Below are 27,475 nucleotides of genomic sequence, written 5' to 3'. Positions count from 1 at the left end.
TTATCTCACTTTTGCATAAAAACATGAAATTGCATTGCCCTCCCAACAAACTGCATGGCGTAAGCAACATACAAAAAACATTTGGTGGAGTATTCCTTTGCCAACAAGCACCTGCAAGCTCACTCTGGTACTGTATATGCAATTATCTTGCAAGTCATATAGTAAGCTACCTGGATTCTACAAGTTCACATTCAACTGTATGGATTTTAGTTTCAGAGTAACTGTTAATGTGGGATAACTCTGCTATTTAGTGCATCTCAAAGTAAAGCATCAACTACAGGCAACAAGGGGTGCTAAAAGACCTACAGGCAATGAAGTTGTGGAATGGCACAGATCAGAAGAATAATAAAAATCATTCTGATGCCCCCATTAATGAGTTTGTGAACATAATACTTGAGGTGCGACTGTCCTTTCAAAATGGATGGCATTGCCATGACAATACCTTGTACCCAATGGCAATTCTGGAGGACCCACAGACATTTATGACAAAAGCTGACTAGTATGTGTGTGTGTCTTGACAGCATGCAGAGCTCTAGGCAATGGTGGTATGCATAGGTAAATGGCAAGCAGAATGCTAAAAAACACTAACAAAAAAATGCTGACTAACTTTACAGCCGTTGACATTTTAAATCCACTGTTTTGTGGTAAAGTGATCCTTGCTAGGAAAGAACAGAAAAAAGGAAAAAATCTATACATAGATTTTTTGAAGAGCAAATGCTGCCCTTTGAAAAGAAAAGCTCAAAAGGAGAATGTTGTCTATCCTTTTGATGAAAACTGTACTTAGTGCATAGCAAAACTAGCAGTGGAGAGGCAAAAAATAGATATCCTTAACTGGCCCAGGCACTAATAACAAATCAGTGGAATGACTTGGTGATTGCAGGCAATGAATAATTGTGTTGAAACAGACATCTGCCAAAAATAGCCAATCAGCTGCTTCAATGGTAGAGACCCATATACTAACAGACAGTAACTGCTGCAAATCAAAATGCTACCAAAAACTAAAACAAGGGTGTGGCATTTCGTTCAATTAATTTCTCTACTTTTTAAAATTGTTTTCTGAATATCTATATACTTTTTCACAATGTGGTTAAAATATATTTTAAAAATGGTATAATGCATTTAGCATTTGTCAGCTTCACTTATTAAAACTTAATCCTATATGTTTAAAACCAGTATCATTTACCCCTTTTATTTTACTGGCTTCAAAGGCACTCTAGTTACATATCACATGCACATTGCTCGCCTGAAGTACACTTACTTGGACTGTCAACAGTTAGGTTGCTGCTCAAGCTTGGTGAATTGGACAGATCTGACACTACCACGCTGATCCCAGCGGTTGGACTGAGGCTTCCCCCTGGAGAGGATGAGACGCTGTTCGTGGAGGCAACTGATGCATTAGAATGGGTATCTGATGACTTGCGCAGCCTCGGCTTCTTGAAGAACCCTTTGACTTTGCTTCGCCTGCCTTCTTCATGCTGCTCATCGTCTTCTTCATCATCTTCATCTATTTCCCTACCCCCTTTGCCAGAGAGAGCTCCAATGGCACTAGGCACTATTGCAGATGAAGACTCTGTACTCTTTTTGCCCTTCATCTTGTCCTTGAGCTTCCCTAAAGTAGACCGGGGCTTGTCTTTAATGGAGAGGTCATACATGCTGGCAGTCAGGTTGTTGCGTGTGAACTGAATAGTCACTTGAATCTCCCCTCGCTCCTTCTCCTTTTTCCCAACCTTAGAATGTAACTTAAACCACCTGAGGGAAAAAATAAAATGAAGATTATAAACAAAGAATTCAACAAAGGAGCAAAATAAAACTAGCATATATTCCCAATTCCTTATCTAAAATAATAGATATTTTGGAATATGGAATGACAAACATTAGGAATATTTACAATGAACAGAATAAATTAAACTTCTGTGCTGACATTATTACCTGCATTTTTACTTATGTACTATATTTGCATTTTCTAAAACAATGCATTTTTTCCACCTATATTTCAGCCTTGGCTGTTATAATTTAATGCAAATATAAAATCATTCTTTTGTATTTCACATGTACCTTTTAATAGACTATACATAGATAGCATAGAATAGATAGCAGAATGCTAGCACTATATGGCATATTTGAAACTACTCATTTTGATTTCCATGTTTAATATAATGGAAAAAAAGGTAATTTCACAATTTTTCTGTCATTCTTAACAGTATTTTGCTATCACTAGACCTATGTCAAGGATAAAAACTGAAGTACTACTAAAACTATTCAGATCTACTTCCAAAAAATGACACCATGACCCGTAAAGTGTTTAATTTCACTATTTGTAACTTATGATACTCACATCATTTTACATCACCGGCATCAGGTTACATTTGACTCCTAAAAAAGCGGTATTTTCAAAAATAATTTTAGATTTTTGCAGTTTAAGAATTTCAGAATTGTTTAAAAGGAAGTGTGGACCTGAATAATACTACTCCCATTCATAGTGCCAGGGTAGAAAGTAATTGGAAAAACTCTACCCCCTTCACCCGGCCCTAACTGGGACACATCACTTTAAAGGTAAATGACTGGTATCATTAACAGGCTTAAAGCTAATTGCATTCAAACATTGCATTAAAACTTTAGAAGTATTTTATTGAAAACAGGCCATTCAGCTCAACAAAGATTTCCAATCCTATCCACCTAATTTCTCCAAAATAACATCAAGTCGAGTTTTGAAGGTCCCTAAAGTGCTACTCTCTATCATAATACAGGGTGGCCCATGAAAAAGTGGCCCGCCTCCACTTAGACGACTCCTATCTTGTCTGCCGCCAGATAGCAAGGGTTTATGGCCACCACGATCGTCTGACTTCACAACGTGCGACTATTTCTTGTGGGGTCATTTAAAGAGCTGCGTGAAGGAGACAAATCCACGGACTGTAAATGAACTGAAGTTCACATTGAAAATACGATACAGAGAATTGATCCCATGACGTTGCAAAGAGTGTACATGAACATGGTGAAACGGGCACAGAGATGTACTGACGCACAAGGAGATCACTTTCAGCATCTTCTGTAAATGTGAGTATCAAATTTGATCATTTTTCTCTTCCCCACATAATGCAATCATCTCAGTGGAGGTGGGCCACTTTATTTGTGGGCCACCCTGTACTTTGCTATTTATTTCATGAGTTTATGCTTTTCTGTGCGAGTAAAAAACCTTTCTAACATTTGTATGAAATTTACCCTTAACAAATTTCAAACTGCATCATACAGTTCCTGCTGAACTCACTTTAAAGTAATGTCCTAAATTCACTGTACTAATTCCTTTTACACTTTTTTACATTCAATCATGTCACCTCTTAATCTCTGCTTGCTTAAACTGAAAATGTTCAACTCTTTCAACCTCCTCTCACAGTTCACCCCCCTGCAGTCCTGGAGTCAGCCTAGTCTCTCTTCTCTGGACTTTTTCTAGCGCTGCTTTGTCTTTTGTATAGCCTGGACTCCAAAACTGCACATTATACTCTAGGTGAGGTTTCACCAGTGCTTTATAAAGCTTAAGCACAACCTTCTTTGACTTGCAGTTGCTAAATTGTTCTATATAACCTAACATTCTGTTAGCCTTGTTAATGGGTTCTGTACATTGCCTGAAGGTACACAATGAGGAGTCTACTGTGACTCCAAGATCATTCTTATAAGGAGTACCTGCACATTTCAGACCTTCTAATGTGAATTCAAATCTAACATTTATACTTCCCAATGCAAGTACATTCACTTACATTAGATTTCATCTGCCACAAACCTGCCCAAGCCCAATAGCTATCCAAGTCACTTTATAATGATTTGACTAATTGTAGATTACCTGATATTCCAACAAGTTTGGTATTATTTGCAAAATTAAGCACCTTATTTATTTTCCAAATCAGATCATAAAAAAATGTACACAGTACATACACAGTATACATTATATATTATATTATATAGCTAGACGTGCACAAAGGGAGAAAATGAACCACATATCTTAAAATAGTCTTTTATTCTTGACATCAAAAGAAATAATTTGAGTAAATCTCTCAAAATGTATTGCTTAGGCCCCTTAACTTCTATACTGTGCAGACACTTCATTTCTGGTACTACATGACACTTGGGAAGTGTTGCCCTAGATAATTTCTCTCAAACGCATCCTGTCATCTGACCTACAGTACAAGCTTAACTCAGACTTTTCATACTTTGCATTTTCACAATTTTTGTGAAGAAAGAGAAATAAAAAAGGCAGATTAATTTTAGATGACAGAAACCAATACACAGGTTAGTGAGTGTAACTGGGATTATTTCATATTTGTAGTACTGTACCAAATAAAAATGGAAGATGTTATCACACCTGAAAAAAAAACTCTCATTATGCAGGAGCACATCTTTTTTTCAGCAGACAAATGTATTTTGTCTCTGGTATACTGGTGCAGTCTCAGCATCTTAAAGGAGGGATTAATAGCAATATACAAGTCTTTCAGATTATAATGAAGTGTGGACCAATCTCTCAGATTATAAATACCGGTACCAAAACATCAACACCTAAATGTATTGGTGTACCTAAGCCTTCATGTAGTCCAATGACAGTACTCTCACGACGTTCCTGATACTCACATTCTTGATATTTAAAGCTACACCTCCTATATCACAGGGGGAGCTTCATTTATAAAGCTACATCTACTGTAGCACAAGACGACCTTGATATGGGAAAAGATTGAGTCAGCTCTCATTTTAAAGTTTTCACATTTTATTATTATACAATATTGAATTATAGTGGATTTAACTTGGCTTCTTTGACATTAATCAATAGAAAAAGATTCTTAAATGTCAAGGTGAAAACAGACCTCTGTAAATTAGTCTAAATTAATTACATAAACAAAAGATAAAATAACTGGCTGCATAAATACTCACCCACTTTAAGCCAATCTGGGTGCACGTGTGCAATTTTTCCCCATTCTTTGCAAAACTGCTCAAGCTCTGTCAGGTTGCAAAGGGAATGTGAATGAACAGCCTTTTAAGAGTCCAACAAACACATTGTCATTTGGATTAGGATCTTGACTCTGAATTGGCCACTACAGGATATTAACATTGATGATTTTAAGCCATTCCTCTGAAAATTTTGTTTTACGCTTGGGGTTGTCTTGCTGGAAAACAAATCTTCTAAAAAGGCACAGATTACTTGCAGATTACATGAAGTTTTCCTCCAGGATTTCCCTGTAATTTGCAATATTCAGTTTATCCTCTACCCTCACAAGCCTCCTAGGGTCTACTACAGCAAAGTATCGTCACAGTATGATGCTACCAGCACAATCCCATGCAGTATGCGTGGTCTGTTTTTGATAATGTGAGATGTTTAGCATATGTCTGATAAACTTCAGAGTGTCCCATATCCCTTCTAGCAAACTCTAGCCTAGGTACCATGTGCATGTGTGTGTGTGTTTTTTTTATTATATAAACAGTGGCTTTCTAATTGCCATTTTACCATAAATCTGTGATTAGTGAAGCACCCAAAGAACAGTTATTGTGTGTACACTATTGATTTCACTAGACTCCAATGGATGTAAAATGACTTGGATATTTTCTTGTCTTTGTGCCCTGATTTGTGATTTTAAATCAACTATTCACAGAGTTTCTTGGAGTGTTCTCTTGTGTTTGTTGTGTAGGGTAGGCCACCATACTGACTTGCCACAAACTGGACCTTTAAGATAAGGTGCATTCATACTAAATCCATCTATCCATCCTCTTCTGCTTATCTGAGGTCGTGTTGTGGGGGCAGCAGCTTGAGCAGAGGGGCCCAGACTTCCCTCTCCACAGCCACTTCTTCTAGCTCTTCCGGTAGAATCCCAAGGCATTCCCAGGCCAGCTGGGAGACATAATCCCTCCAGGGGGTCCTGGGTCTTCTGCGGGGCCTCCCTCCTCGAACCGCCACCTTATCATGGTGGAGGGGTTTGCGTGTCCCAATGATCCTAGGAACTCTGTTGTCCGGGGCTTTATGCCTATGGTAGGGCCTCCCAAGGCAAACTAGTCCTACGTGAGGGATGAGACAAAGAGCAGTTCAATAGACCTTCTATGATGAATAAAAAATTTGGACAGCATTTTCCCTCGCCCGGACATGGGTCACCGGGGCACCCCTCTAAAGCCAGGCCTGGAGGTGGGGCTCGATGGCGAGCACCTGGTGGCCGGGCCTGTACCCATGGAGCTCGGCTGGGCACAGCCCAAAGAGGCAACGTGGGTCCCCCTTCCCATGGGCTCACCTCCTATGGGAGGGGCCAAGTAGGTCGGGTGCAGTGTGCGTTGGGTGGTGGCCGAGGGCGGGGACCTTGGCAGTCCAATCCTCAGCTACAGAAGCTGGCATTCATACTACAATCAACTGAAATCCCCTGACAACAGGCAGGGGATCTCCAAGTAACTAATTATGTAACTTGTAAAACCAACTGCCTGCACCAGCAATGATTTAGGTATGTCATATTAAAGGGGGTGAATACTTTGGAGATCAATTATTTTGTGTTTGCAATTAGATTAGACCACTTTGCAGAGATCTGTTTTTCTATTTGATATTAACAAGTCTTTTTGAGTGGATCAGAGTCACAAAAGCCAGACTGAATTCACTGCAATTCAGTGTTGTACAATAATAAAATGTGAAAACTTCCAACTACTTTTTATAGGCACTGCAAATATATACAAATACACACTCACACAAACAGTGTGCATGGCAGACATGCAGTTGTGAATTGACTGGGGTTTTTTTGGTTTTTTTGTCTTTTCTTGCAAGTCTTTGTGATAACATAAGAAAATGTGGGTACTCAGACAAAAAAAACAAGCAGGCAGCAAATCTGAGAAAACCATTTAAGTGCCTGGATTTGAACCCAGTGTCCTGAAGCCAAAGGCAGCAGTACAAATCTCGGAGCTATGTACCACTTGATCAAAATCATTGGGCAGAGATAAAATAAATGGCCGACTAAACCACTCAAACTAAACACAGCCATGAGTAACTTGCAAATGTCTATTGCCTCATTGTTAAATGTGAAATGGCTGATTAGGTCAAATTTTTCACTAGACAAAAATTATGTTGAATCAACAATCTGCTATTTTGCCATAACAGTGAAATATTACATGATCAGACCCCGAAGAGGAGCTTAGCAATCCACAAAAACAAAAAAATTAAGCTGATCCAAGAAGACAGAAAACAGCCTTAAGCACAATAAGTACAAACTGCATAAATGCATCACATACTTTTGCATCAGTATGTTAATAATACATATGCTGCACTAAAAAGGTTTTTAAGTCTTGATTTAATTACCAGAATTGATGGAACATCCTTGAAAGCTAAATCAAAACATGTATACATCCTGAAACTAGAAGCTGTTTAATGTGTTAAAGCTTAGATAGGGAAATTTTGAAGTGAGATAGGGACCCATTAAATTAAAGAAAGTAGTGTGGTCTAATAGAAAAGTTTTAAACAAGCTACACGCATGAAGAATATTGTATGTGAATATTAAAATTTGAAAACAATTCTCCTGAATAAGGACCACACTAAAAGTATTATATTGCTTTGAATGTTGTACACTACAAATAATTAACAAACCAACACTGAACTCCAAATTGTATACAACTAAAGACACTGTTAACTATGCACCTAATAATAAACATTTCTGACTCCAAACTATGCAAACTAGGACAAAATAAACTTTTCAAAAATGTGAAAACCTGTTATTCTAATATAGAAACACTTCCCTTATCACCACTACCTGGGAAGTTTCTCACAGTCTTACCATTACAAGTTTAACACTTGATGCTTAGCAGAACAAAAGAGAATGACATTACAAACACAAAAATGCCCTTCCCTTACTCAAGATATGCCAAACATTGCTTCCAAATCACTTACAGCTTATCATGCAGTCTTGGCCAACACACCAGTCACATTATCTAGGTGAAAAGTTGACTAAAAGCTAAAAAAGGAACATGAATGAAATTTTAAATATGCATACCAGGACAGCATCCATACATGACAACTTATTTATTTGAAGAGTGTTTCCAGCCAGCTGCAAACCAGAAATGTAACAGCACACTAGACAGACAACCAAGACAAAAAGCAAACACTCCAGAAAATTTGAATTCCCATAATTGGGTGAAGTCCTCATGATCTAAAATTTCCAAAGCTTTTCTTAGAAAAGATTAATTTTTAAATAAAGTTCCAGGAAGCTAACCTTTGAATTTTAATATAATGTAAATGATGGAATAAGGAAGGGGTCTAAGGACTTGGGTAAAGTTTTTTTTTAAAAACACTGGAGTTACTTAAACATATGCCTTAAAACAATGAATGTTTGATACTTTTCAGAAGGATCAAAAAGAAGTGACACACAGACAAGAATAAAACCTTTAAAAATATTTCAGGAAAACCATTTGCATTCCACTACAACTAAAACTAGCTTTTATTGTGAACAGTTGAAAAACCTTTAACAAAAACAAAACAAAAAAAAAACTAAATTAATAAGCTGGATACAACACTTGACCTTATAAAAACCTGTGCAAGGATTTTACAAATGCAGACATAAAATACGCACTGAGACATGAAAAACTAACTGTAGCCGGAAGTATTGGTTCAATTTGCATGAACACTGGTATGCAAAAAAGATGAGACACAAGTAAGGAATGATTTACTAAACTGAATTAGAAAGACATTAAAGTGGCACAACATGGATTCAGAATGTGTCACACATGACATAAGGACACAGCTGTCCAGAGACATGTTTCATCACACACACACACACACACTTACAGTAAATGGCTGAATTGACAGGTCTATCATTAACACTTTGAAATATTGGCACCAAGTAGCCCTGCTTCAAAAGTATGTGTAACAGATGGCAGGATTGCCATAAAATACAGTCAAAGCATCACTACCAAGAAGGTGGCAACTGACAATTGACTACAAAGTATCTTTGCACCCACATGAACATACACATTGCTCTGGTATTATGCTTCTAGAAAACCTTGTCTGGAAAGCAATGTGAACCAATGATCATTAGCCCCAGAAGAGATGGATTTATAGTCAACAATAATCCACCACCAGATCATGGCAATCAAACTCCAATAAAGACTGCATTGGTAACTGCAAGCAATCATCACCTTAAGTGTTGCACTTCTGTAAGTCATATCTGAATAACAAGCACAACTAATTCCGTAGATGACGCTCACATATGCAGTTGGCAGAGCAGCCAATCATAAGATATATATCATTCTCTCATGGTTTTACTACTCTCATTTTCTAAAATCATTTTGATGGGCACAAAAGTCTTACAGCAACAGTCATCACATCATCATTTTAGTGTTACATATGTACAAATAATATGTTCCCTAATATGTCAACCTGACATATCTGTCTGGCTCATTCTGTAATTCTAAAGAGTGACAAAAGCAAAGTCACCGACTTATTAGTACAGTATATTTTAGTGGTGGTATATCCACCTCATGGTGACCAGGAGACCAAAGACTGAAGCTGGCAGTAATCCCACTACTCCAAGGCTCCAAGATTTCCATTAGAAGTAGTAATTTTAGCAGGATTAAAGGAATACTCCACCCAGAATTTATTTTATATGCTATACTTACCCCATGTAGTTTGCAGTGATATCTGAGAAAGAATTGTATTATTTTAATAGGCAGAAGGCCAATTCACTTGAGCAGCTTCAATTCAATTCAAATGGTCATTCGCATTTAAGCACATTCGATTGCCATTCACAACAGTGCTACCCACAAGAGGTTTATTTAGCAATATTTCAGTAAAAATACATGTGTTTATGCTGTTCTGAGAATACGACTGGATGACTTGACATACTGAATGGATCAAACAACAGAAGTAACATGACTTTTTTCATAGGCATTTCTTTTATTGTTTACTGTCATCCAGCATTGGTCACCACAGGCACCTATTTGATCATAAACCGTTAACCACCTTCTTCAAAACATTTTTAAATATTTTCCTTAGTCATAACTACAAACTATATGGGGTAAGCACAATATATAAAAAAAAAAAAAAAAAAAAAAACACACAGCTGAAATTCCATTAGAACAAACTCAATTTCAATAAAATTCTAATTTTAACTCATTTTTTTTCAATTTTGGCCAATTTACTATACAACTAATGTAAAAAAAATAACTCATTAAGATGAAGTCCATCCACTTTATCTGCAAAACTCATTGCTGCAAAGTAATTTTCATAAGAAAGCAGCAAAAGATGCATTTTCTTCCATACATGAGCTCTGCTGAACAGGCAATTAGATTGCACATTTATGTAACTTTGCCTGCAGTTAGACTCCTTTGCTTATTTCTGGGTTTCTGGAGGTAAGGTTTGATTTTGCCTAGCACATTTATCAGACTAGGGATTCATTTTTGACCAGCATTTCAGCAAAAGTGCCGACTTCTGAGTTTCCCTTTGTTTATGCTATTCAGAGTTTCCAAAATGTTGTATTAATTCACCAAGATTTTACCCTATGAAATCTTTTAATTTTTTGCTAGCAAAATTACACATCCAACAATGCTTTTTTATGAATGTCACCTTCATTTCCTTGCTATTGATGGTAGGACAAAGAAAAAAGATGTTGCCATCGAGTTCTTCATTCTGCAGTCAGCTTTGAAAACTGCACATGCCGAAATACCGCGCTACGTTCCAATTCCATTATAATGAAGTCTCTATTAAAACTATTTTTCCAATCTACAGTACTTTGTTCTAATGGAATTTGACCTGTATATAATTTTTGGGTGGATCTTCTTCTAATATTCCAGTTGGATATCATTTTCACCAAAGGTTCAGTGAAAATCCCAGTGTTATTTTGAGTGCTGTTCTGTTTGATTAGGGTTTTAGTTTTAATCTGACCACGTGGCTCTAAATAACACAGTTCAGCAGCCGCTTCAAAAACTCCAGCTCTTACAAGTTGCATCTGTCTCTTTTCTTGTTGTTCCTGCAGCTGACACTTACAAGCTCCTAACTGTTCCTCTTCTATGAATGCTTCCGTTTTAACTAAGTATTCATACAACTTAATCTTTAAAGAAGCCCGCACTTTGGCAATGACACTTGGTTTGGAGTGTGTTACAAGCCAATTTTTCATTTTCAAGCCGTTTCATGGCAAGGAAAACTGCAAGTAATTAAATAAAAAGCAACTGAAGGATATTTAAATGTGTGGTTGAGATTCACATTTTTTATTCTTGGGACAGGATATCTTGCTGTTTTATTAATTGTGATTAATTTAATCAAGTTATACTATAACGAATTAAAATGCTATTGCTTCACATCTATCTTTAGACCATGCAGGGTAGCTTGCAAACTGTGACACTTAACAGATTTCTCTTCTATTGCTGATTGTACCTTAGCTACTAATGCCTTCCTCTTTTAGTACAGGGGCAAACTCACATGGTAAGTTGTTCAATATAAATCAAATCGCATTACACTCAAACTACACTGTGAGTGGAAAAAAAACACACCAAAATGTTTTTCATCACATCTTCAACAATAGGCAGCTGATTTACTTAATGTTTGATACAAAGTGTATGTAATATGTTTTCCAACAACAGTTGTATTAATTACTCACAAGTTTATACAATGTTCCAAATTTTATCAAAATCGGCCGACTATTGTTGAAGATGTGATGAAAAACATTTTGGTGTGTTTTTTTTCCACTCACAGTGTATATAATGTACTAGTAAGACAAAATCTGGAGTATTGTGTGCAGTTCTGATCACTATGTCACAAGAAAGATATAGCAGCACTTGATGCTGTGCAGAGGAGAGCAACCAAGTGCATCTCAGGACTTAAGGACATGTCCTATATACTGACAGACTCAGAGAATTAAACCCTTTAAGTCTCAAGCTGAGGAGACTGTGTGGAGACCTAATCCAGGTATTTAAACTCCTGCAAAGGCACTGGTAAAGTAGATTCAGCAACATTTTTTCGGCTTAAGGGTGAATCACATACTCAAGGACATTAGTGGAAATTAAGGGGAAGTGCATTTAAAACTGAAGCCAGCAAGCAATTCTTCACGCAAAGAGTTGTGGGAATCTGGAACAAATTAAAGAGACATGCAGTTGATGTAGAAATCTTGACAACAATTAAGAAAAATCTGGAACAGATATTGAGACAGCTTAGCTATTAGCTAAATAAACAGGCCTGATGGACTGAAGGGTCTCCTCGTTTGTCAAATTTCTTGTTTCCTATGTTTAATGCATTTTTTAACCAGTATAATAATCAAATTTTGACAATCAGAATGCAAGTTAGGTTTTTGTGGGAATATTAACTGGCCCCATTATAAGTGCAAGTGAGAGTGAATTTGCTATAATGGATTGCCACCCCATCCAGGGGTTTCTTACCTTATGTTCTGAATTATCTGGATGGAATGTGATCTGCCAAAATTCTGAATTAGACAAAGTGGGAATGAGAGTGTATGTATGAATGTACAAAATATTTTTGACTAGCAGACTAGTTAAAATGGAATTTTTCTACAATTTAATAATGATCAGTGAGCAAGCAAATCAGAGATCTCTAAAATGTACTCTGTGATACTGTGTACTCAACTGAGCACTATTGATATGTATGTAGTTTTTAAATCAGGGACATCTGATGTGAAACCTTTATGAAAATAAATGCATCATTCTTATTGCATTTTAGACATCTACAATTATATTTTTATGACTCAAAATTCTGTCATGCTAGCTCATTTTAAGACAGAAGTGAACTAAGGGCTTACTTAGGACCTCTTAACTGTGCCTTAGCAACATAAATGCTAACTTTTTTCAATCAGAGTAACAAAAAAAGAAGAATTTTCTTTTGAGGTCTCGGACAACCCAATTTATTTGGTCATGTTCACGTACTACATTTATTCACATAATATTTCTCTCCACTAATTAAAAAATAAACACTAAAAAATTTAAACAGTTATGTCTTTGCCACTTAAATTTGTAAATATGAAATATACACAATATTTAAATCTGCACAAACTGTTTAAAGCTACTTTTATAAAAACACACTTTTCAAATTAGATTTGTCAGATGATCACTTTGTCATGTTTATGACATTTGCTGCTGTGACAATGAATCATTGTATGGAAGAGACATTAGCTAGTTAATGACACTTATTGATGAGTAATATCAAACTCACAAGTCCAACTAATTCAAATTTCAAATGTCATACACCAGATGCTTTAATATTCCAAAATTCCCATAAAACAGTCTTTGTTGTGTTGTTGTCAAGACACCTCACTCAAGTGATCCAATATTTCTGTTACTTATGCCTGTGTATTATTACAGAATTAGTCAATGAAATTGATTGACTGCAACTGCAGATATTTGTCACAACTAGAATAGGCATTATATTTGTTCTTGCATCATTAAAATAATAAATATTACTTTGGTTTCAAAAAACCAAATGAACAAATTGAGTTTGCGGATTTGTTTTCAGTAATTAAGAATTTAAATTTCAGTAACCCCACTAATCACAACCTCTCCGAGATTATGCAGGTTGTATGATTGGAGAGATTTGTCTTGTGCTTCAAAAAATTAGGAATGTTTCGACCAATTTGGAAATTTTGACACAATAATTATATACATTTTATTTTGGAAAGTCATGCATTCAGTTGCATGAGAGACTGGTGCCCCCTCATCTAAGGTCTAATTCTTATCTTGTGTCTAATGCTGGCGGGATTGGCACAAACTCCTGACAATCATCTACTGGATGCACCAGTCAGAAAATAAGTGTTTAGATGGACAGCTGTTGCCAAGTTCATAATAAAGCAAGGATAAATGCAAATCTTCCCTTGTTTTATAGTGGCTTTACATGGCATGATATTACAAAACAAATAATTTCGCCACTTGCTCAACTCACTCAACAGACAGTTAATTGGTCTCAACAAGTAGTCTTTTTAGAACTTAATTCTATAATAGCATAAAACAAGCAAACCCTTTATTATTGTCCCACTTAAAGTGAAACCATGCAGGACTTTTAAATAACAGACATGATACCTACCTGCAAACCCATGCTGAAATTCAAACTGTGCAAGCACTTCTTAAGGTGTAACTATGTATGAGATAGTTACTTAACTGTTTTTATTTTTATTATACATTCTTGGTGTTCCCTTTAATCCCAGAAAAAAGGGCAAACTCTAGAGATGGTGGAGCCCTAAAAATACTCGGAAACATTCACTTAGAAAAAGCTGACATTTACTCAAAGCATAGAGCAAATCAGCATGAAAGGGCAAAAAGTTGCCCTTTTTACAGAGACTGATGTTTTAAAGCAGACACAACTATAATGTCACTCTTTCTTAAAAGTTTTTTTCTTCAATCTGTCCTTCCACATGCTTTTATAGTATATGCCATTTTGGGGAATCTTAGTATTAAGAACTAAAACTAGGCTAGAAGAAATCTAGCCCAGCTTAGTTCTGTAAGACAGTAGCCATTCTCCTTTTCCAAAATTGCAATTGTTGGCATAAGGCTGTCATATTGAGATTCTCATAACAAACACATTTAAAAATCCTTATTCCCAGTGTTATGTACATTTCTGAGTTCTACTGGCTATACAAAGACCAACAATACTTTATTTGTCCGAAGAAAGCCTTTTACAGAAGTTCAAGGAATACAGAAATATTATGACAAACAACACCACCCCACACCTCACAGAATTACAAAAAGAAAAAAAAGAAGTAAACTAAGGACTTGACTAAACAACAACAATGTATTACTTGTATAGCCCAAACATCTCAAAAGGAATGCCTCAACGGCCTTTAACAGACGATGTTTTTTGACTGCTCCCAGCCTTAACTCTCTAAAAACACATGGAAAAAAAAAATACAAAAATCTGGAATGGAATCAATCTGGGAGAAAGGCAATTCAGAAAGAGACCTCCTTCCAGGTAGGCTGGGTGTGCAATGGGTATCAAAAATAGGGTAAATATAACACACAATCCAGAACATAAGTAATCCCATTTACATAGCTAGATAGTCAATCTACCATTGCCACCTCAGGATTACAATACAACAGTACAAACTACTTTGTTCTTGCACATCACTCCTCACCAACTGCAGAGTACTGCAACAACTCTTAAAAATGTAAGAACAGTTTATGCCACTCACTATATACAGAACTACTGCATATGATGGTACAGATTATTTCATATACATCTAAAACAAAACAGAAACAAATTCATTTAAATGAAAAGCAACAATATCTGTCTGTAGAAAAAGAGTCAGACAAGCCATGCACAGAGTCCTGGAGACCTTAGCCAACTCGTCCAACCTACTGGCCATTCTAAAGACAGTAATCACAGTGGGGCATTAAAAATGCACATTCCTGTAGCGGAGGAGTTCCAGTGGCATTTCCTTTCACACTTCGGCTGAATAATTTGTTGGATGATGCAGTGTATGTTTTTACAGTGTATGTCAAAATGCAATATTCTTACATTTAAAAATACTATTGTAGATACAGTAAATATTCTGTTTGATAACAAAGGATATTGTTCATGCTAGCTTATTTTTTCTATCATTTTACATTTTTGTGGCAAACAATGATCCAGATCCTTGGTGATAATGTATTTCACAAATATGGTTAATATGCTGTGTATGCTCATCTAAAAGGTTTGCTCTTCTCATCTTCTTACCACCAACACTGAAGAAAAAGGAATCCCATTCTTGTTTAGGTTTATGAGTCTTTCCTCAGATACAAACTGGTTTTAAACGCTGACGGCAGAATTTTGACTTGCAACACAAATTGCTTAGATGACTTAAACATACTGCCTTCCTTTACATGTCTTCCACATATTCCAAAAACATGTAGGCAAAACAACACAAGTAACAAACAAGTTGTATTTTATATATACAGTAGTAAACACCACCCAAAAAGCTCTCCAAGTATTGGTAAGCAGTTTAACTATTTATACATATTTAACTGTTGGATTTTCTGAGGGCCACACAGTCAAATAGAGGCCAGTGTCAAACAAACGCCGCTCTGACTAAAGACTAAATTGAATGAATATCTGAGATTGTTCAAGAGTGCCATATACAATGTACAGGAGTACATGTGACATTTAAGAACTCACACTAAACAGCAAATCAAAAGTCATCCCAGTTTCCCACTATAGGTAAAACTGAACTTTTCACTATTCACTTCTAAATGCTATTTACTCCACTGGACTTTTTATCTCTTGTAACAGAATAAGATGCTTCTCGCACCCTTGCACCCTCAGACACCACGTCAGACACTAGGTAAAAGTCCAATACTTATATTTATTTTATAATAAAGTGCACAAAGCACCCTCTACTCCCAAATACTCCAATAAACAATAACCAATAACAAATCCTCCACTCCCAGACGCTTAGCCACCCTGCCTCCCAACTCAGCTCATCGTCTGGGAGCTCCCATAGTCCTTTTATGTTCCCTGACCCGGAGGTGTTCCTTCCCAACAGTCCACAAGTCCTTATTCCTTCCGGGTCAGGGTAAATAATGTTTCTCACCCCGGAAGCCCGTCGCTCTTCCTATGACGAACTTCCGGGTCATAGGGCATGAAGAATTCTTCGGTCCTCCCTGCAGCTCCCTCTCGTGGCCCCCATGGCATCCAGCAGGGCGGTGCACAAAAACTACATGGTCCATAATGCCCTGCTGGTCTTCTGGGGACCTCCATACTGCAAGGAGGGCTCCACCTGGCGGCTTGGGGGTATTGGCCGGGGTACATGGCCGGCCATATCTTACACTCTTATACTGCAAAAATAATCCTGCAATCTTTTTTTTTTATTATTATTTTTTTTTTTTTTTACAAATAATTTATTTAAATTGTACATATCGTAAAGTAACGCTACCTCAAGGCTGAACCCTGACGGGTGTTTTAGCAAAAAAGTACTTAATAGAGTAGATAAATGGGTCGTCATCCTGGAAAATATTTGAGCACAGTAAAAAAAATCAAGACTCTCCCTCTGACACTAGTAAGATAAACGACAGGACTGGCTACAGTTTAAACATGCCACATCTTCGTGCAATTCAAAATATGCCAAAGGGCCCATAGCCACTGGGAGTTAAGGAAAGCATGCAGGAGCAATTACAGCCCTTCCCTGCACTGGCAATGCTCCGATCATGTCTGTGGACTGTGTTTACACAGGAATGAGAGGAAGAATTACCTCAGAAGTCGACAAGCCCACTCTTCAGACAAATTCACCCTGAGTGAGAGTCCTTCTAAAAATAAGTGATTGTCAGATATGAAATAAAATAGTAATGCAAAAGGAATTAGGATAATAAAATGAGAGCGCACAAAAAGAAGAAGCAATCCACTATATAGTCAGATATAGCAGAAGTCTTCTTAGTCACAAAATAAAATGTATAATCTCTGGTTAAAGGACTGACAGATTCAGGCAAAGGGTTGTTTAGTATTAGGAAACTTTCAAAGACAAATGTTTGAGTATTTGGTGAATTAACTCCTGAAATGTATATTAAATTATACATTTTTCCAAATCTGTTACAAACAAATATAACTCATAATAAATTCAATTTAAGAGTTACTTTCTGAATTAAAAAACGGAAAAAGTTAACACTTTGCATAAAATAGAAAGAAACAGGAAGTACTTATTAATCATTCACTGGCACAAATATGGCATTCTAATCAGTAATGTAAAAAAAATTTGACGTGCCCAGATACATGACTTTCCTTACTTAATTCTATGATTTCAAACATTAGCACCTGTCTTATTACTTTACCCACTGTATAAATACCTGCTGTATACTCAATCACTGTACAGCAAAACCTACTGGAAAGATTTTGTTGAAAATCAATAGTCTTGTAGCTTTAAAATGTATTCCCACTGAACTCAACAGCCCTTTTCCAGATATACGTAAATCTAACTGAAAGAACTCACATTTGATTTAGCAGTTTACTGCATGTGAACATTGGCAATAAGTCATTAACTAAAACTAGTGTTTATAAACAATTCTTAGAAACCATCAATTATTCCTGAAAACCTCATGTCATTGAATTTGTACATGAGGAAAAATTAATTAAAGAAAAAAAAAACAATTAATGGTCATTAAAGGAAACACTAATACTACAACATACTGTACATATATGGTGGTGCAGATGGCACTCGCCACAGATACTGTCACTGTCTATAGCAGTTGTATTTATCCAACCCAGCATACTTATAGACGCATACCAATATTACAGATGGCAATGTCTTCATTTCAGAAGATTTTGGAGTGTGTCTGTCTGAATTTGTACCCATTCAACCAAAAGAGTATTTGTAATGTCAGGTGCTGATGTTGGATGAAAAGACCTGGCTCACACTCAGCATTCAAATTCATCTTAAAGGTGTTCAACAGAGCTGAGATCAGGGCTCTTTGTAGGCCACTCAAGATCCTTTGTTGCCACAAAGTTGGAAGTAATGGGAGTGCTCAATTATATAAAATTGCACACTCACTGAAACTAATAGAAACCAAGGGGTCTACCACAAACCCTGAAAAACAGTCCATGCCCATTATTTCTCCTCCACCAAGTTTTATTGTAGGCACTAGGCAGCCTGAAAGGTAATGTTATCCAAGCATCCACCAAACAAAGATTTATTCATCAGATTGCCAGGTAATAACGTGTAATTCATCAAACCAGAGAACATGTTTCCGCTGGTCCAGAATCAATTGCACATAGTGATCATAGCCTTGTGTGTAGCTGCTTAGCCAAGAAAACCCATTTCATGAAGCACTTGACACACATTTCTTGTGCTTATGCTACTTCCAAAGGCAGGCTGGAACTCTGCTTTGAGCAACGTAATAAAGTACAGGTGATTTTTATGCACTATGTGCTTTAGCACTCGGTGACCCCACTCTGGGCTGGTGTTGTCTACCATTTTGTGGTTGTTGTTGTTCTGAGACACTTCCACTTCACAATAATAGCACTTACAGCTGACCAGGAAAATGTAGCAAAGCAGAAATGTCAAAGGTTGATTTGTGGCAAAGGTGGTATCATATGACAATGCCACATTTAAAGTCATGGAGCTCTTTAGGTATGATTCATTCAACTGATATTTGTTAATGGAGATTGCATGGCTATGTGCTTGATTTTATTCACCTGCTAACAAGAAGTACTGTTGAAACAGCCGAACTCAATAACTTGGAAGGATGGCAGCATAATTTTAGCCATACAGTATACTTAGTACTTTTTATGTTGTAATGTGTAACTTATGTAATGTTTTTGGGTCAATTAAACTGATTTTGCCAAGCTTTAATCTGTATGTTACAACATTAGTTTACTTTACTTATTACATGGGATAAAAGGGTTTTAAGTAGTTTTGAGTTATATTCCCCAAAAAATACAAAGTGGGTCTTAAAATTCATCCTAACACTGGCACTGCTGTAGAAAAATGTAAATTGAATAACATGACTTGCATACATAGATGGCAAAAAGGAAGCTGCAGGTGAAGAAAAGCCATATATTATGCAACATAATGTTGATGGGAGGAAAGCATAATTTTACAAATATGTACAGTATATAACTTTATGTACATTAACTGCAGCTGGAAAACACACACACACATACATACACACACACATACATACATACAAATACCCACAAACACTTATGGTACACAACATGCTTGTACAAAATTACATTGTATTCTGATGAGCCCCGAGTGTAAACATAATGGACTTGGTGAAAAGCACAAACAACATATCACTCTGCTAACACTATCTGTGGATTAAAGCATCAATGGGAGCCACATTACTCATCCACTATCCACCAATGTACTGTACAAAAGGTAGCACTAAAACAAAACAAAAAAAAAGCAGATTACAAAATCAAAATGGCAGTTTACAATAAAAACCTGTTATAGACCCAGGCAGACAATAAAGAGCATTAGGAAAAAAATCATAATTTACACATGCAAAATGTAAAGACATTTTGAGAACTCATAATACACGAGGGGTATCTGATATGAACTGAGCTTAGATGGGAAGTGAGCTTACCTGGGAAGGAAGTAACGTAGCACAACAATGCTGTTTTAGGATTTTTCAATGTAGTCTCCCTGAGGGTCAACACATTTCTCCCACTGGTACTGCAACCTCCAGATTCTCTCAGAAAAAAATTAAACGTCTTACAAGTCACATCATTGCACCACCTCATTAATGACAGCATCATCTATGTCAAAATGGTGACCCCACAAATGTTTTTTCATCTCAGAAAATCAAAAGAAGTCTGAAGACACCAAAACTGGCAAATAAGAAGGGTGGGACAACAGTTCAAAGTTGTATTCTTGCAATGTTTCCTTTGTCGCATGTGCTCTGTGTGGTGGAGCATGGTAATAATGAAAGAAGACTCAAATGGACAACTTTTCGGAATGTTTTTGAGCAATTGCAGACATGAGAAACAGTTGCTGGGATTTGCAAACAATATGTGGTCTACTTAAGAAAAAAATAATTTACCTGAGGTTCCTCTTCAAAGGTAGGCTCACCTCCCATCAGGCACGTCTCATATAAAAAGATTAATGTACACTTGACAATATGTACAAGAAAATTGATATTTCCAAACATTTCAATTGTAAAATCATATAATAATCCTTCATGGATTACTGAAAGTTGTGCTATTGCTTTTGCTTTTAAATCATACAATAGCAATCATTCCTCTGCACAATGAAAAACTCACCTCTCCAAACAGGTAGCTGAAATGCAGAAGCCAATTAGGATATACTATGTCGACGTTTATAATACTTTAAACCTCCAAACTACTATAAATGATTATAATGACACAGATTACTGAAGCTGTAGAATTAAGAAAATAATTTCTGCCTACTGTTACACAACAATATGCAACTCTTCAGAGCTTTTACAAATCAGTGGCAAAAGGTGTCCATCTGAGAATATGCTGTAAAGTTATTAGTTTCAAGATAATATATGGCAAACATAAAACTACACATAAAGAGGTAAGACACAGCAAGAGTCATGAATTTCTTTTTTAAGCAGACTATCAATACAAAGTTTAAGGATGGAGAATATCTAAACCAGTGTGTCTAAACCTGTGGGCTGTGGTGGTAGTGCAGGTGAGCCACAGATTACCCAAATGAACCAAACCCCACCCCCCCAAAACTACTCCAATAATCGCAATAAATTTACAATGGAAGTATTGTAGGTGGATCACAACCATTTCAGTATGGTTTTCCCAACATCACACAACCGCAGATAGCAAAATCATCCAGTCTTCTTGTTACATGTTACAAAGCTTTCCTGAGTAAAAATAACAATTATTCTCCTGGACCGAATGATCCTATGATATGCTCTGGTTTATCAGTAATGCAATAAACACTCAAATAATACTGACATATCCAAAACATAAAATATAACAATTTACTACAAAATATATTTAAAAATGTTTAAAGACAAGGAAATAGATAACCACAGCAATCAGTACTGGAGATGTTAGGATGATAGGAGTCAGAGGTTAAATACATTTTAAGCAAGTTCTACTGCCAGAAGGTAGAAAGAAATATAATGGGTCAGAATATGAATATGTAAGTCTGGTGCATGTCTAGTCAAAGCCAATAAATGAAGCCTATCTACTACCAAAACCAAAATGTAAACCAAATTCAAAGTAAGTAGCAAGATCACTAAATTGTTTGCCATAAATCATTTAACAATAAATACACTAGTAGTGCTCTGCTCTACCAGCTTTTAAATTGTTTCCCAGATGAAGTAACTTGGTATTCTTTCCAAGAAACATTGCCTGGCAACCTATGAATGTGTCCCTAACCATGGGTGCTCACAATGGCAGCACACCTAACAAAAACAAACTGACATTCTAGAAAATACAAAACAAATGATTATGTCAAAACTGTATTTTGTGAAAATAATCAAATAGTGTCCCGATATTCAAAAATGTATGAAAAATTAAAAAATGTACTAAGAAATTTCTAGCAACAGAAAGAAATTACTAAAGAAATGCAATTATAACACAAGCAAGTTTCGGGTAATTTTGGCAAACTAGATAAGGATTGGGAATTTCTAATGGTCATGGGGAAACCTGAACTTGGCTTACACTGACACTTCACACCCACCTCCAAGGGCCTAAGTTTGAACCCTAGTCTCTGGGTGTTTCTGGTGTGTATTCTGCACATTCTATTTTGCGTCTGCATATACCGGTATTCTTTATCATCCCAAAGACGTGCTAGTTAGGTTGATTGGTGACTCTGCTCTCAAATGCTCTGGTGTGAGTGTGCACACCTTTGTGATAAATGGGCTCCTGCCTTATGCTCTCCGGACAGTCAGCAAACCTTCCATCTCTCTTGAAAATAAGGTAGTACAAAAAATAATAATGAAAATGTTACATTTTTTCAAATAAAGCAATAAAGTATGAATACAAAGAATACAAGTATAAAAGTTATAAGTAAAGAAACTATTTATAGAAAGGGAAACATGAGATGTCATCTGGAGTGCTGCAAAGCTTTAAGATAACAAAAACCTCAAGTTCAGACACTCAACCACGCAGAACTATTGCCTGCAAAACATGGGATCTCAACATTCCTACAATCTTATCTGGTAGCTACCAGCAAAAGAAACAAGGTAATCACCCCCTCAGTAAGGGAAAGGCAGAAGTGAACATGTCAAAACAAATGCAGACACTGTCAACATCCCCCATTATTAACAGTTCATAGGAAGAATCAAACAGATTCATTGTACCCCAAAGTTGAGCACAGTAAATGTTTCGTCTTCTGCACTGCTTGTCCGTTCAGGGTGGTCTTATCGGTAAAATTAAAAAAAAAAAAAAAATCATTTAAGCTGTGGAATGCTATCTACTCACACCCCCTGGAAGAATGTGACTCAAGAAGAATTCTCAGGGTCTGAAATTTCACTTTGAATAGGGATGTTGGGTAAAATGCTGTGCTACATTCTACTATAAAAATGTAGTATTGGGCATCTGTTTATACAATCTTCTCTATGTATTGTTACTCTGCCTGTTTAGATATACAGACTTTTCCTTTAGTGCAATTATGGGAGTTAAAGTTAGATGTTTGTCTTTCTCAAGGATTCATGTCATGTCTGAATTATCATTTACCTTTTTTCATTTGCCTCAAAGCCATGAGCAAATTTTGCTTGTTTGGCTGAACTGCCTTGTGGTGGTGCTACATAAAAAATGTTATATGCTTGATTATTCTGACTGAATTAGGGTGGTCACTGATTAAAGCATCTGAAACACCTTACCTAGATGGAAGCGTCCATAATTTGTAGTCATACTGTCTAATGTGTATTGACAAAAGAAGATGGTAACAAACAGGAATGTAGGTGCATGTAGAGGAAATCTGATGACACATTAAGTAGCATGTTCATATAATTTTCCCACACAACCTAGCTTTTTTTATATATATATATATATATAAAAGCACTTTGGAAAACGTAGTGATGACAATCAGTGAAGGTTTCTTAAACTCCAATATCTGCTTATTTATGAAGTGAGTCCTGTGTATGCTCAATAAACACATTAAAGTGTCTGTGTATTGGGTCCTAAACCATCTGCCTACTTTCAAAGAATGAAGGACTAACTAGGTTAGCACCTATGTCCTAAGGGCGCCCCCATTCCAACAAATTACCATGTATAAAACCAGGATCACACTGTACACCTTTTCCTCTGATATTTAGTCATAGCCTTTATTTAAATAATCATGACAAAAATCACAGAACATTGCAGACATCACAAAGCATGCATCCATTATGGTCAACTATGACACTTCCAATGACTCTAAGAGTGATAGCACCTTTAACAGCCCTTACAACTCTTTGCAACTTGCTACAGATATAAGAAAATCAAGACTGCTTAGAATCTCTCATCCCAAGATGTGGGCTCTTCTGTTAATGAAAGTTAACATTTAATGACATTTTTTCTGGAAATACAAAGCATAGAATGTTCACAAACAGTGAAGAATAATAATAGTTGCAAGGAAAGAGGGAAAGAGAATGCTTTGGACTTTGCAAACAGAAAACAAACTTTAGAATCAGTACAAAATGGTTGGTATTTTGTGCTTACTTTCATGTGCTCCACTTTGATTGACTACTTAAATCAGGTGGTTTAAGACTCATGAAGAAAACATTTAATCAATCACTCCCTGCAAATGTAAACTCAAATGACAAATGGTCATGTCAAGTGCTGTACTGCAAGAACTGTCTACATCTTCAACAGGTCACACAACCTTTCAAATCACATTAAACCAAAAAAATAAATAAATAAATGTACCACAAACAAAGAGACAGAGAGAAAGGACAAGGCAGCATTTTGTAATTGTGCACATTAAGAATCCACTTACACACCCATGGAAGAATAACTCTGATCAGTGTCGTGCAGGCACACAGACACTTCACATCTAAAATCTTTCACCTGAGGACTAAATTTTCAGTAACAAAAACTCAGTGCAGAGAGGACATACACCCACACACACGGTCAAAAAAGTTATAGAACACCTCAGTTTTTCAACTTTTTCTTCAAATTTGTAGGTTTGAAGAAGAAGGCCCATTTGCTATATTCTGATATTTCCTTTATTCCGTTTTTGCAAATTTAAACTTTAAATTTAAACCTCTGTCAGTTTACTGCTTACATTTTCACCACTTTAGGTCATTCACTGCATTTCAACTGATTGAATTTGAAGTAATACTGGAAAAACTTAAGTGATCTAAAACTCTGATAGACAAGATATCAAAAAAATGTTAGAGAAGCAAGAAAATTTGTAACTTATTTTTCTTTACTATGCTGACAAATTATGTGTCATATGCCAATCTGTGTGTGTGAGATAGTGACAGATGTTTAGCAACCCAGCAGAGCTCCTGAAGAAGAAAAATGTGTACAAAGCCACAATAAGAAGTAAAGGTGCATAGGACAGCAGCTAATAATAACTATATTAGAAAGTTGCCTCCCACTGATGAAAGATTACTGAGAAATGCTGGTGTCTTATGAAGGACATCAGTACAAAATTAGTCTTCCTTCAGCTCTATATGGCAGCCTACCTATTTTTTGCAGATCTCAGTGAATTTTCAATTAGCCTCAATCTTTGACAATGACTCAGAACAACAATGGGTATGTCAAGATAATTTGGGGTCACCAAAAACATTTTACTTTGAAGTTGAGTGCATTACTGCTTTATGACAAATGTGTTCTGACATTTTTTTTAGGTAGGGAAGACAAATGTTTGAAGGTAAGGTAGTTATTTCAGGTAAGGAAGACAAGTCTCTGTCATCCAAAACATCACAAACATTTTTAGCATTCTAATATGGCACATCACAAACATTAACACTGTTTTTATGAATCCCACGCCAAATGGCATATAACAGAGACATGCGAGTTGCATGGTGCATTGCAAACATTAACACTAAGGTCTATGTTGATTACTTCACTTTCAACACATCTCTGTGATTGCTTGCTTTAAAAGTATGTATGGAAGATTTTACCCTGTTCATTGTTTTCATGCCGTTAGCATAGAGTGGGCTAGTAGCTAAGGCACTTGCTGTGTGAACCCATGTAAATTTATAGGATTATGGGATTACTACTGTGACACTCGTTTATTTTCTTCTTCAAGTTATGAAAATCAGTCTGCAGAGCACACCAACATTTTACTAGTAGTATGATTGTTCAGCTCACAAAATCTTTCATTTAAATATTCACCCTATCATCCATTTTCATGGGTGATAACCGGTCCTTTAATGTTAGAAAAAGTTCTAATGGATACTATAACTCCATCAACAAACACTTTTTATATTATTTTAATATCTTAGTGTATATAGTAAGAGAAAGGATTTTTCAGATTTTCATTTCTACTGCATAAAAAGCTGAATGTCATAGTTGACAAGAGAAGAAAAAAGAATATTGTCAAGCTATAAACAGCCACAATTAAAGAGTTTCAGTAAAAAGATATTTTAATGTCTTCAAACATAAAGGTGTTTTTCAAAAGAAAAATATTTTGTAAATTGTGTTTTTCTTTCACTAAACAAGAGAAACAGCTACTACCAGCTGAATCCATATATGAAAAAAGATTATTGCAAAGTTTCATAATGGCAGGATGAGTCTAAAGCAAGTGAAATTCAGCTTCATTTGAAACTAAACTATATGTTTTGCTACGTATTTTAAGTATAACAATTATACACCACTATTTTGGATTTGGTGTCACATAAAATTAACAGTTACCAGCACCCCTCCCCCATTAATGATATCTAGATATGATTTAACCTTCCAATTTTTTTTTACTTTTTTGTAAAATAAGAAATTTCTTGAACAAAATACAACCAAAGTGAACTTGCATCAACACTGCTAACCACGTTCAACCTTAGATTTCTTCATTTCCTTGCAGGCTTTCATCATACTGTATGCTTAAGTTCTTTGAGTAATGTGTTATTAGCTAACGCCTTTTTCTTTTTTTAGATGAACAAATATACTTGAAACGCTGCCCTGGTCAGTAAGGTTTACAGTTTAAAATAACAAACTTACTACCCATGGTAGGTAAAATCAACTTTGTCACTAATAAAGCCATAAAAAAGTAACCAGAAGACAGCAATACTGCGATTGCAGATGTTGTGACCATGAATAGCAACAGTTAACAGCTGGCACTGCTCCTTAGAAGCAGTCTACAATGAATTCACTAAAGGACAAAATATTATAAAAATCTTCACTGTGGAAATCCTAAAGCAATAAGCAAAGCCATAAGCACACAGTCCCCATATCTGTGGTTGAATCCTTTCAGATTTCATTAGGCTGACACCGAAATAAAATCTTCTGAAATTAAAATACCTGAAACGTTATTACCTTGGAGTTTATACCTGTCCAGGCTTGCAATCCTGAAATTCTAAAGTATTTCAGGCAGATATACCTACTAATTTGTAGGCAAGTGGCATAGTGGCTATTGATGCTTCTTCAGAGATTCAGTGACCTGGGTTTGAATTCTGCTGTTATCTATGTGGAGTTTGCATGCTTTCCTTATGTCATATGGTGGGTTACCTTTCCATTCCAAACTGGTCCTGCATGAATGTGTATATGAGTGGTCTCTGTAGTCCTGGTTTGTGCCCAGTGCTGCAGAAACAAGTTGCATCTCTCCAACCGGGTATGAGAATGTTATATTTATATATAGAAATCGTGCTACTACGGCTGCTTTATCAGCTTAGGAGTTAGGACCAAGACAATGCTAACAAGAGCAAACCAGCACCTTCAGCAGACTAGCAACAAAACTGAATTACCAGCACTTTCAGGCTGATGGAAAAAGTACAGGATACATTTCACTTGTGCATGTATTTAGTCAATATTTTAATCTGAAGTGACTTGAAAATAACAATTGCAAACATTTGCTTCACTATTTCAATAAAGGTGTAACTGGTAAGTCTAGTAACTTGCTCAGTCCTTTGACGGAAAATATTTTACACAGATTTAGTCAATAAAGCAGAGGCACCTCACTCCAAGTGTTATATAAGTGCTCTTCAGTCTGAGCCTATGATACAATTA

The 27,475-nt window shown here is 36.2% G+C and overlaps 1 protein-coding gene across 1 annotated transcript in view; it reads right to left on the bottom strand.

Moving 5' to 3' along the window:
• Positions 1 to 27,475, bottom strand: part of LOC120527936 — a 131,434-nt gene that overhangs the window by 89,018 nt on the left and 14,941 nt on the right. Inside the window, exon 2 of the mRNA XM_039751908.1 lies at positions 1,259 to 1,749. Coding sequence (XP_039607842.1) covers positions 1,259 to 1,749 — 491 coding nt within the window. The remainder of the gene's footprint in view (positions 1 to 1,258; positions 1,750 to 27,475) is intronic.

This window comes from Polypterus senegalus, chromosome 4 (genome assembly GCF_016835505.1).
Source record: "Polypterus senegalus isolate Bchr_013 chromosome 4, ASM1683550v1, whole genome shotgun sequence".
Classification (NCBI taxonomy): Eukaryota; Metazoa; Chordata; class Cladistia; order Polypteriformes; family Polypteridae; genus Polypterus; species Polypterus senegalus.
The sequence above is the reverse complement of the archived record's forward strand: the minus strand, read 5'-3'. Positions and strand labels throughout refer to the sequence as shown.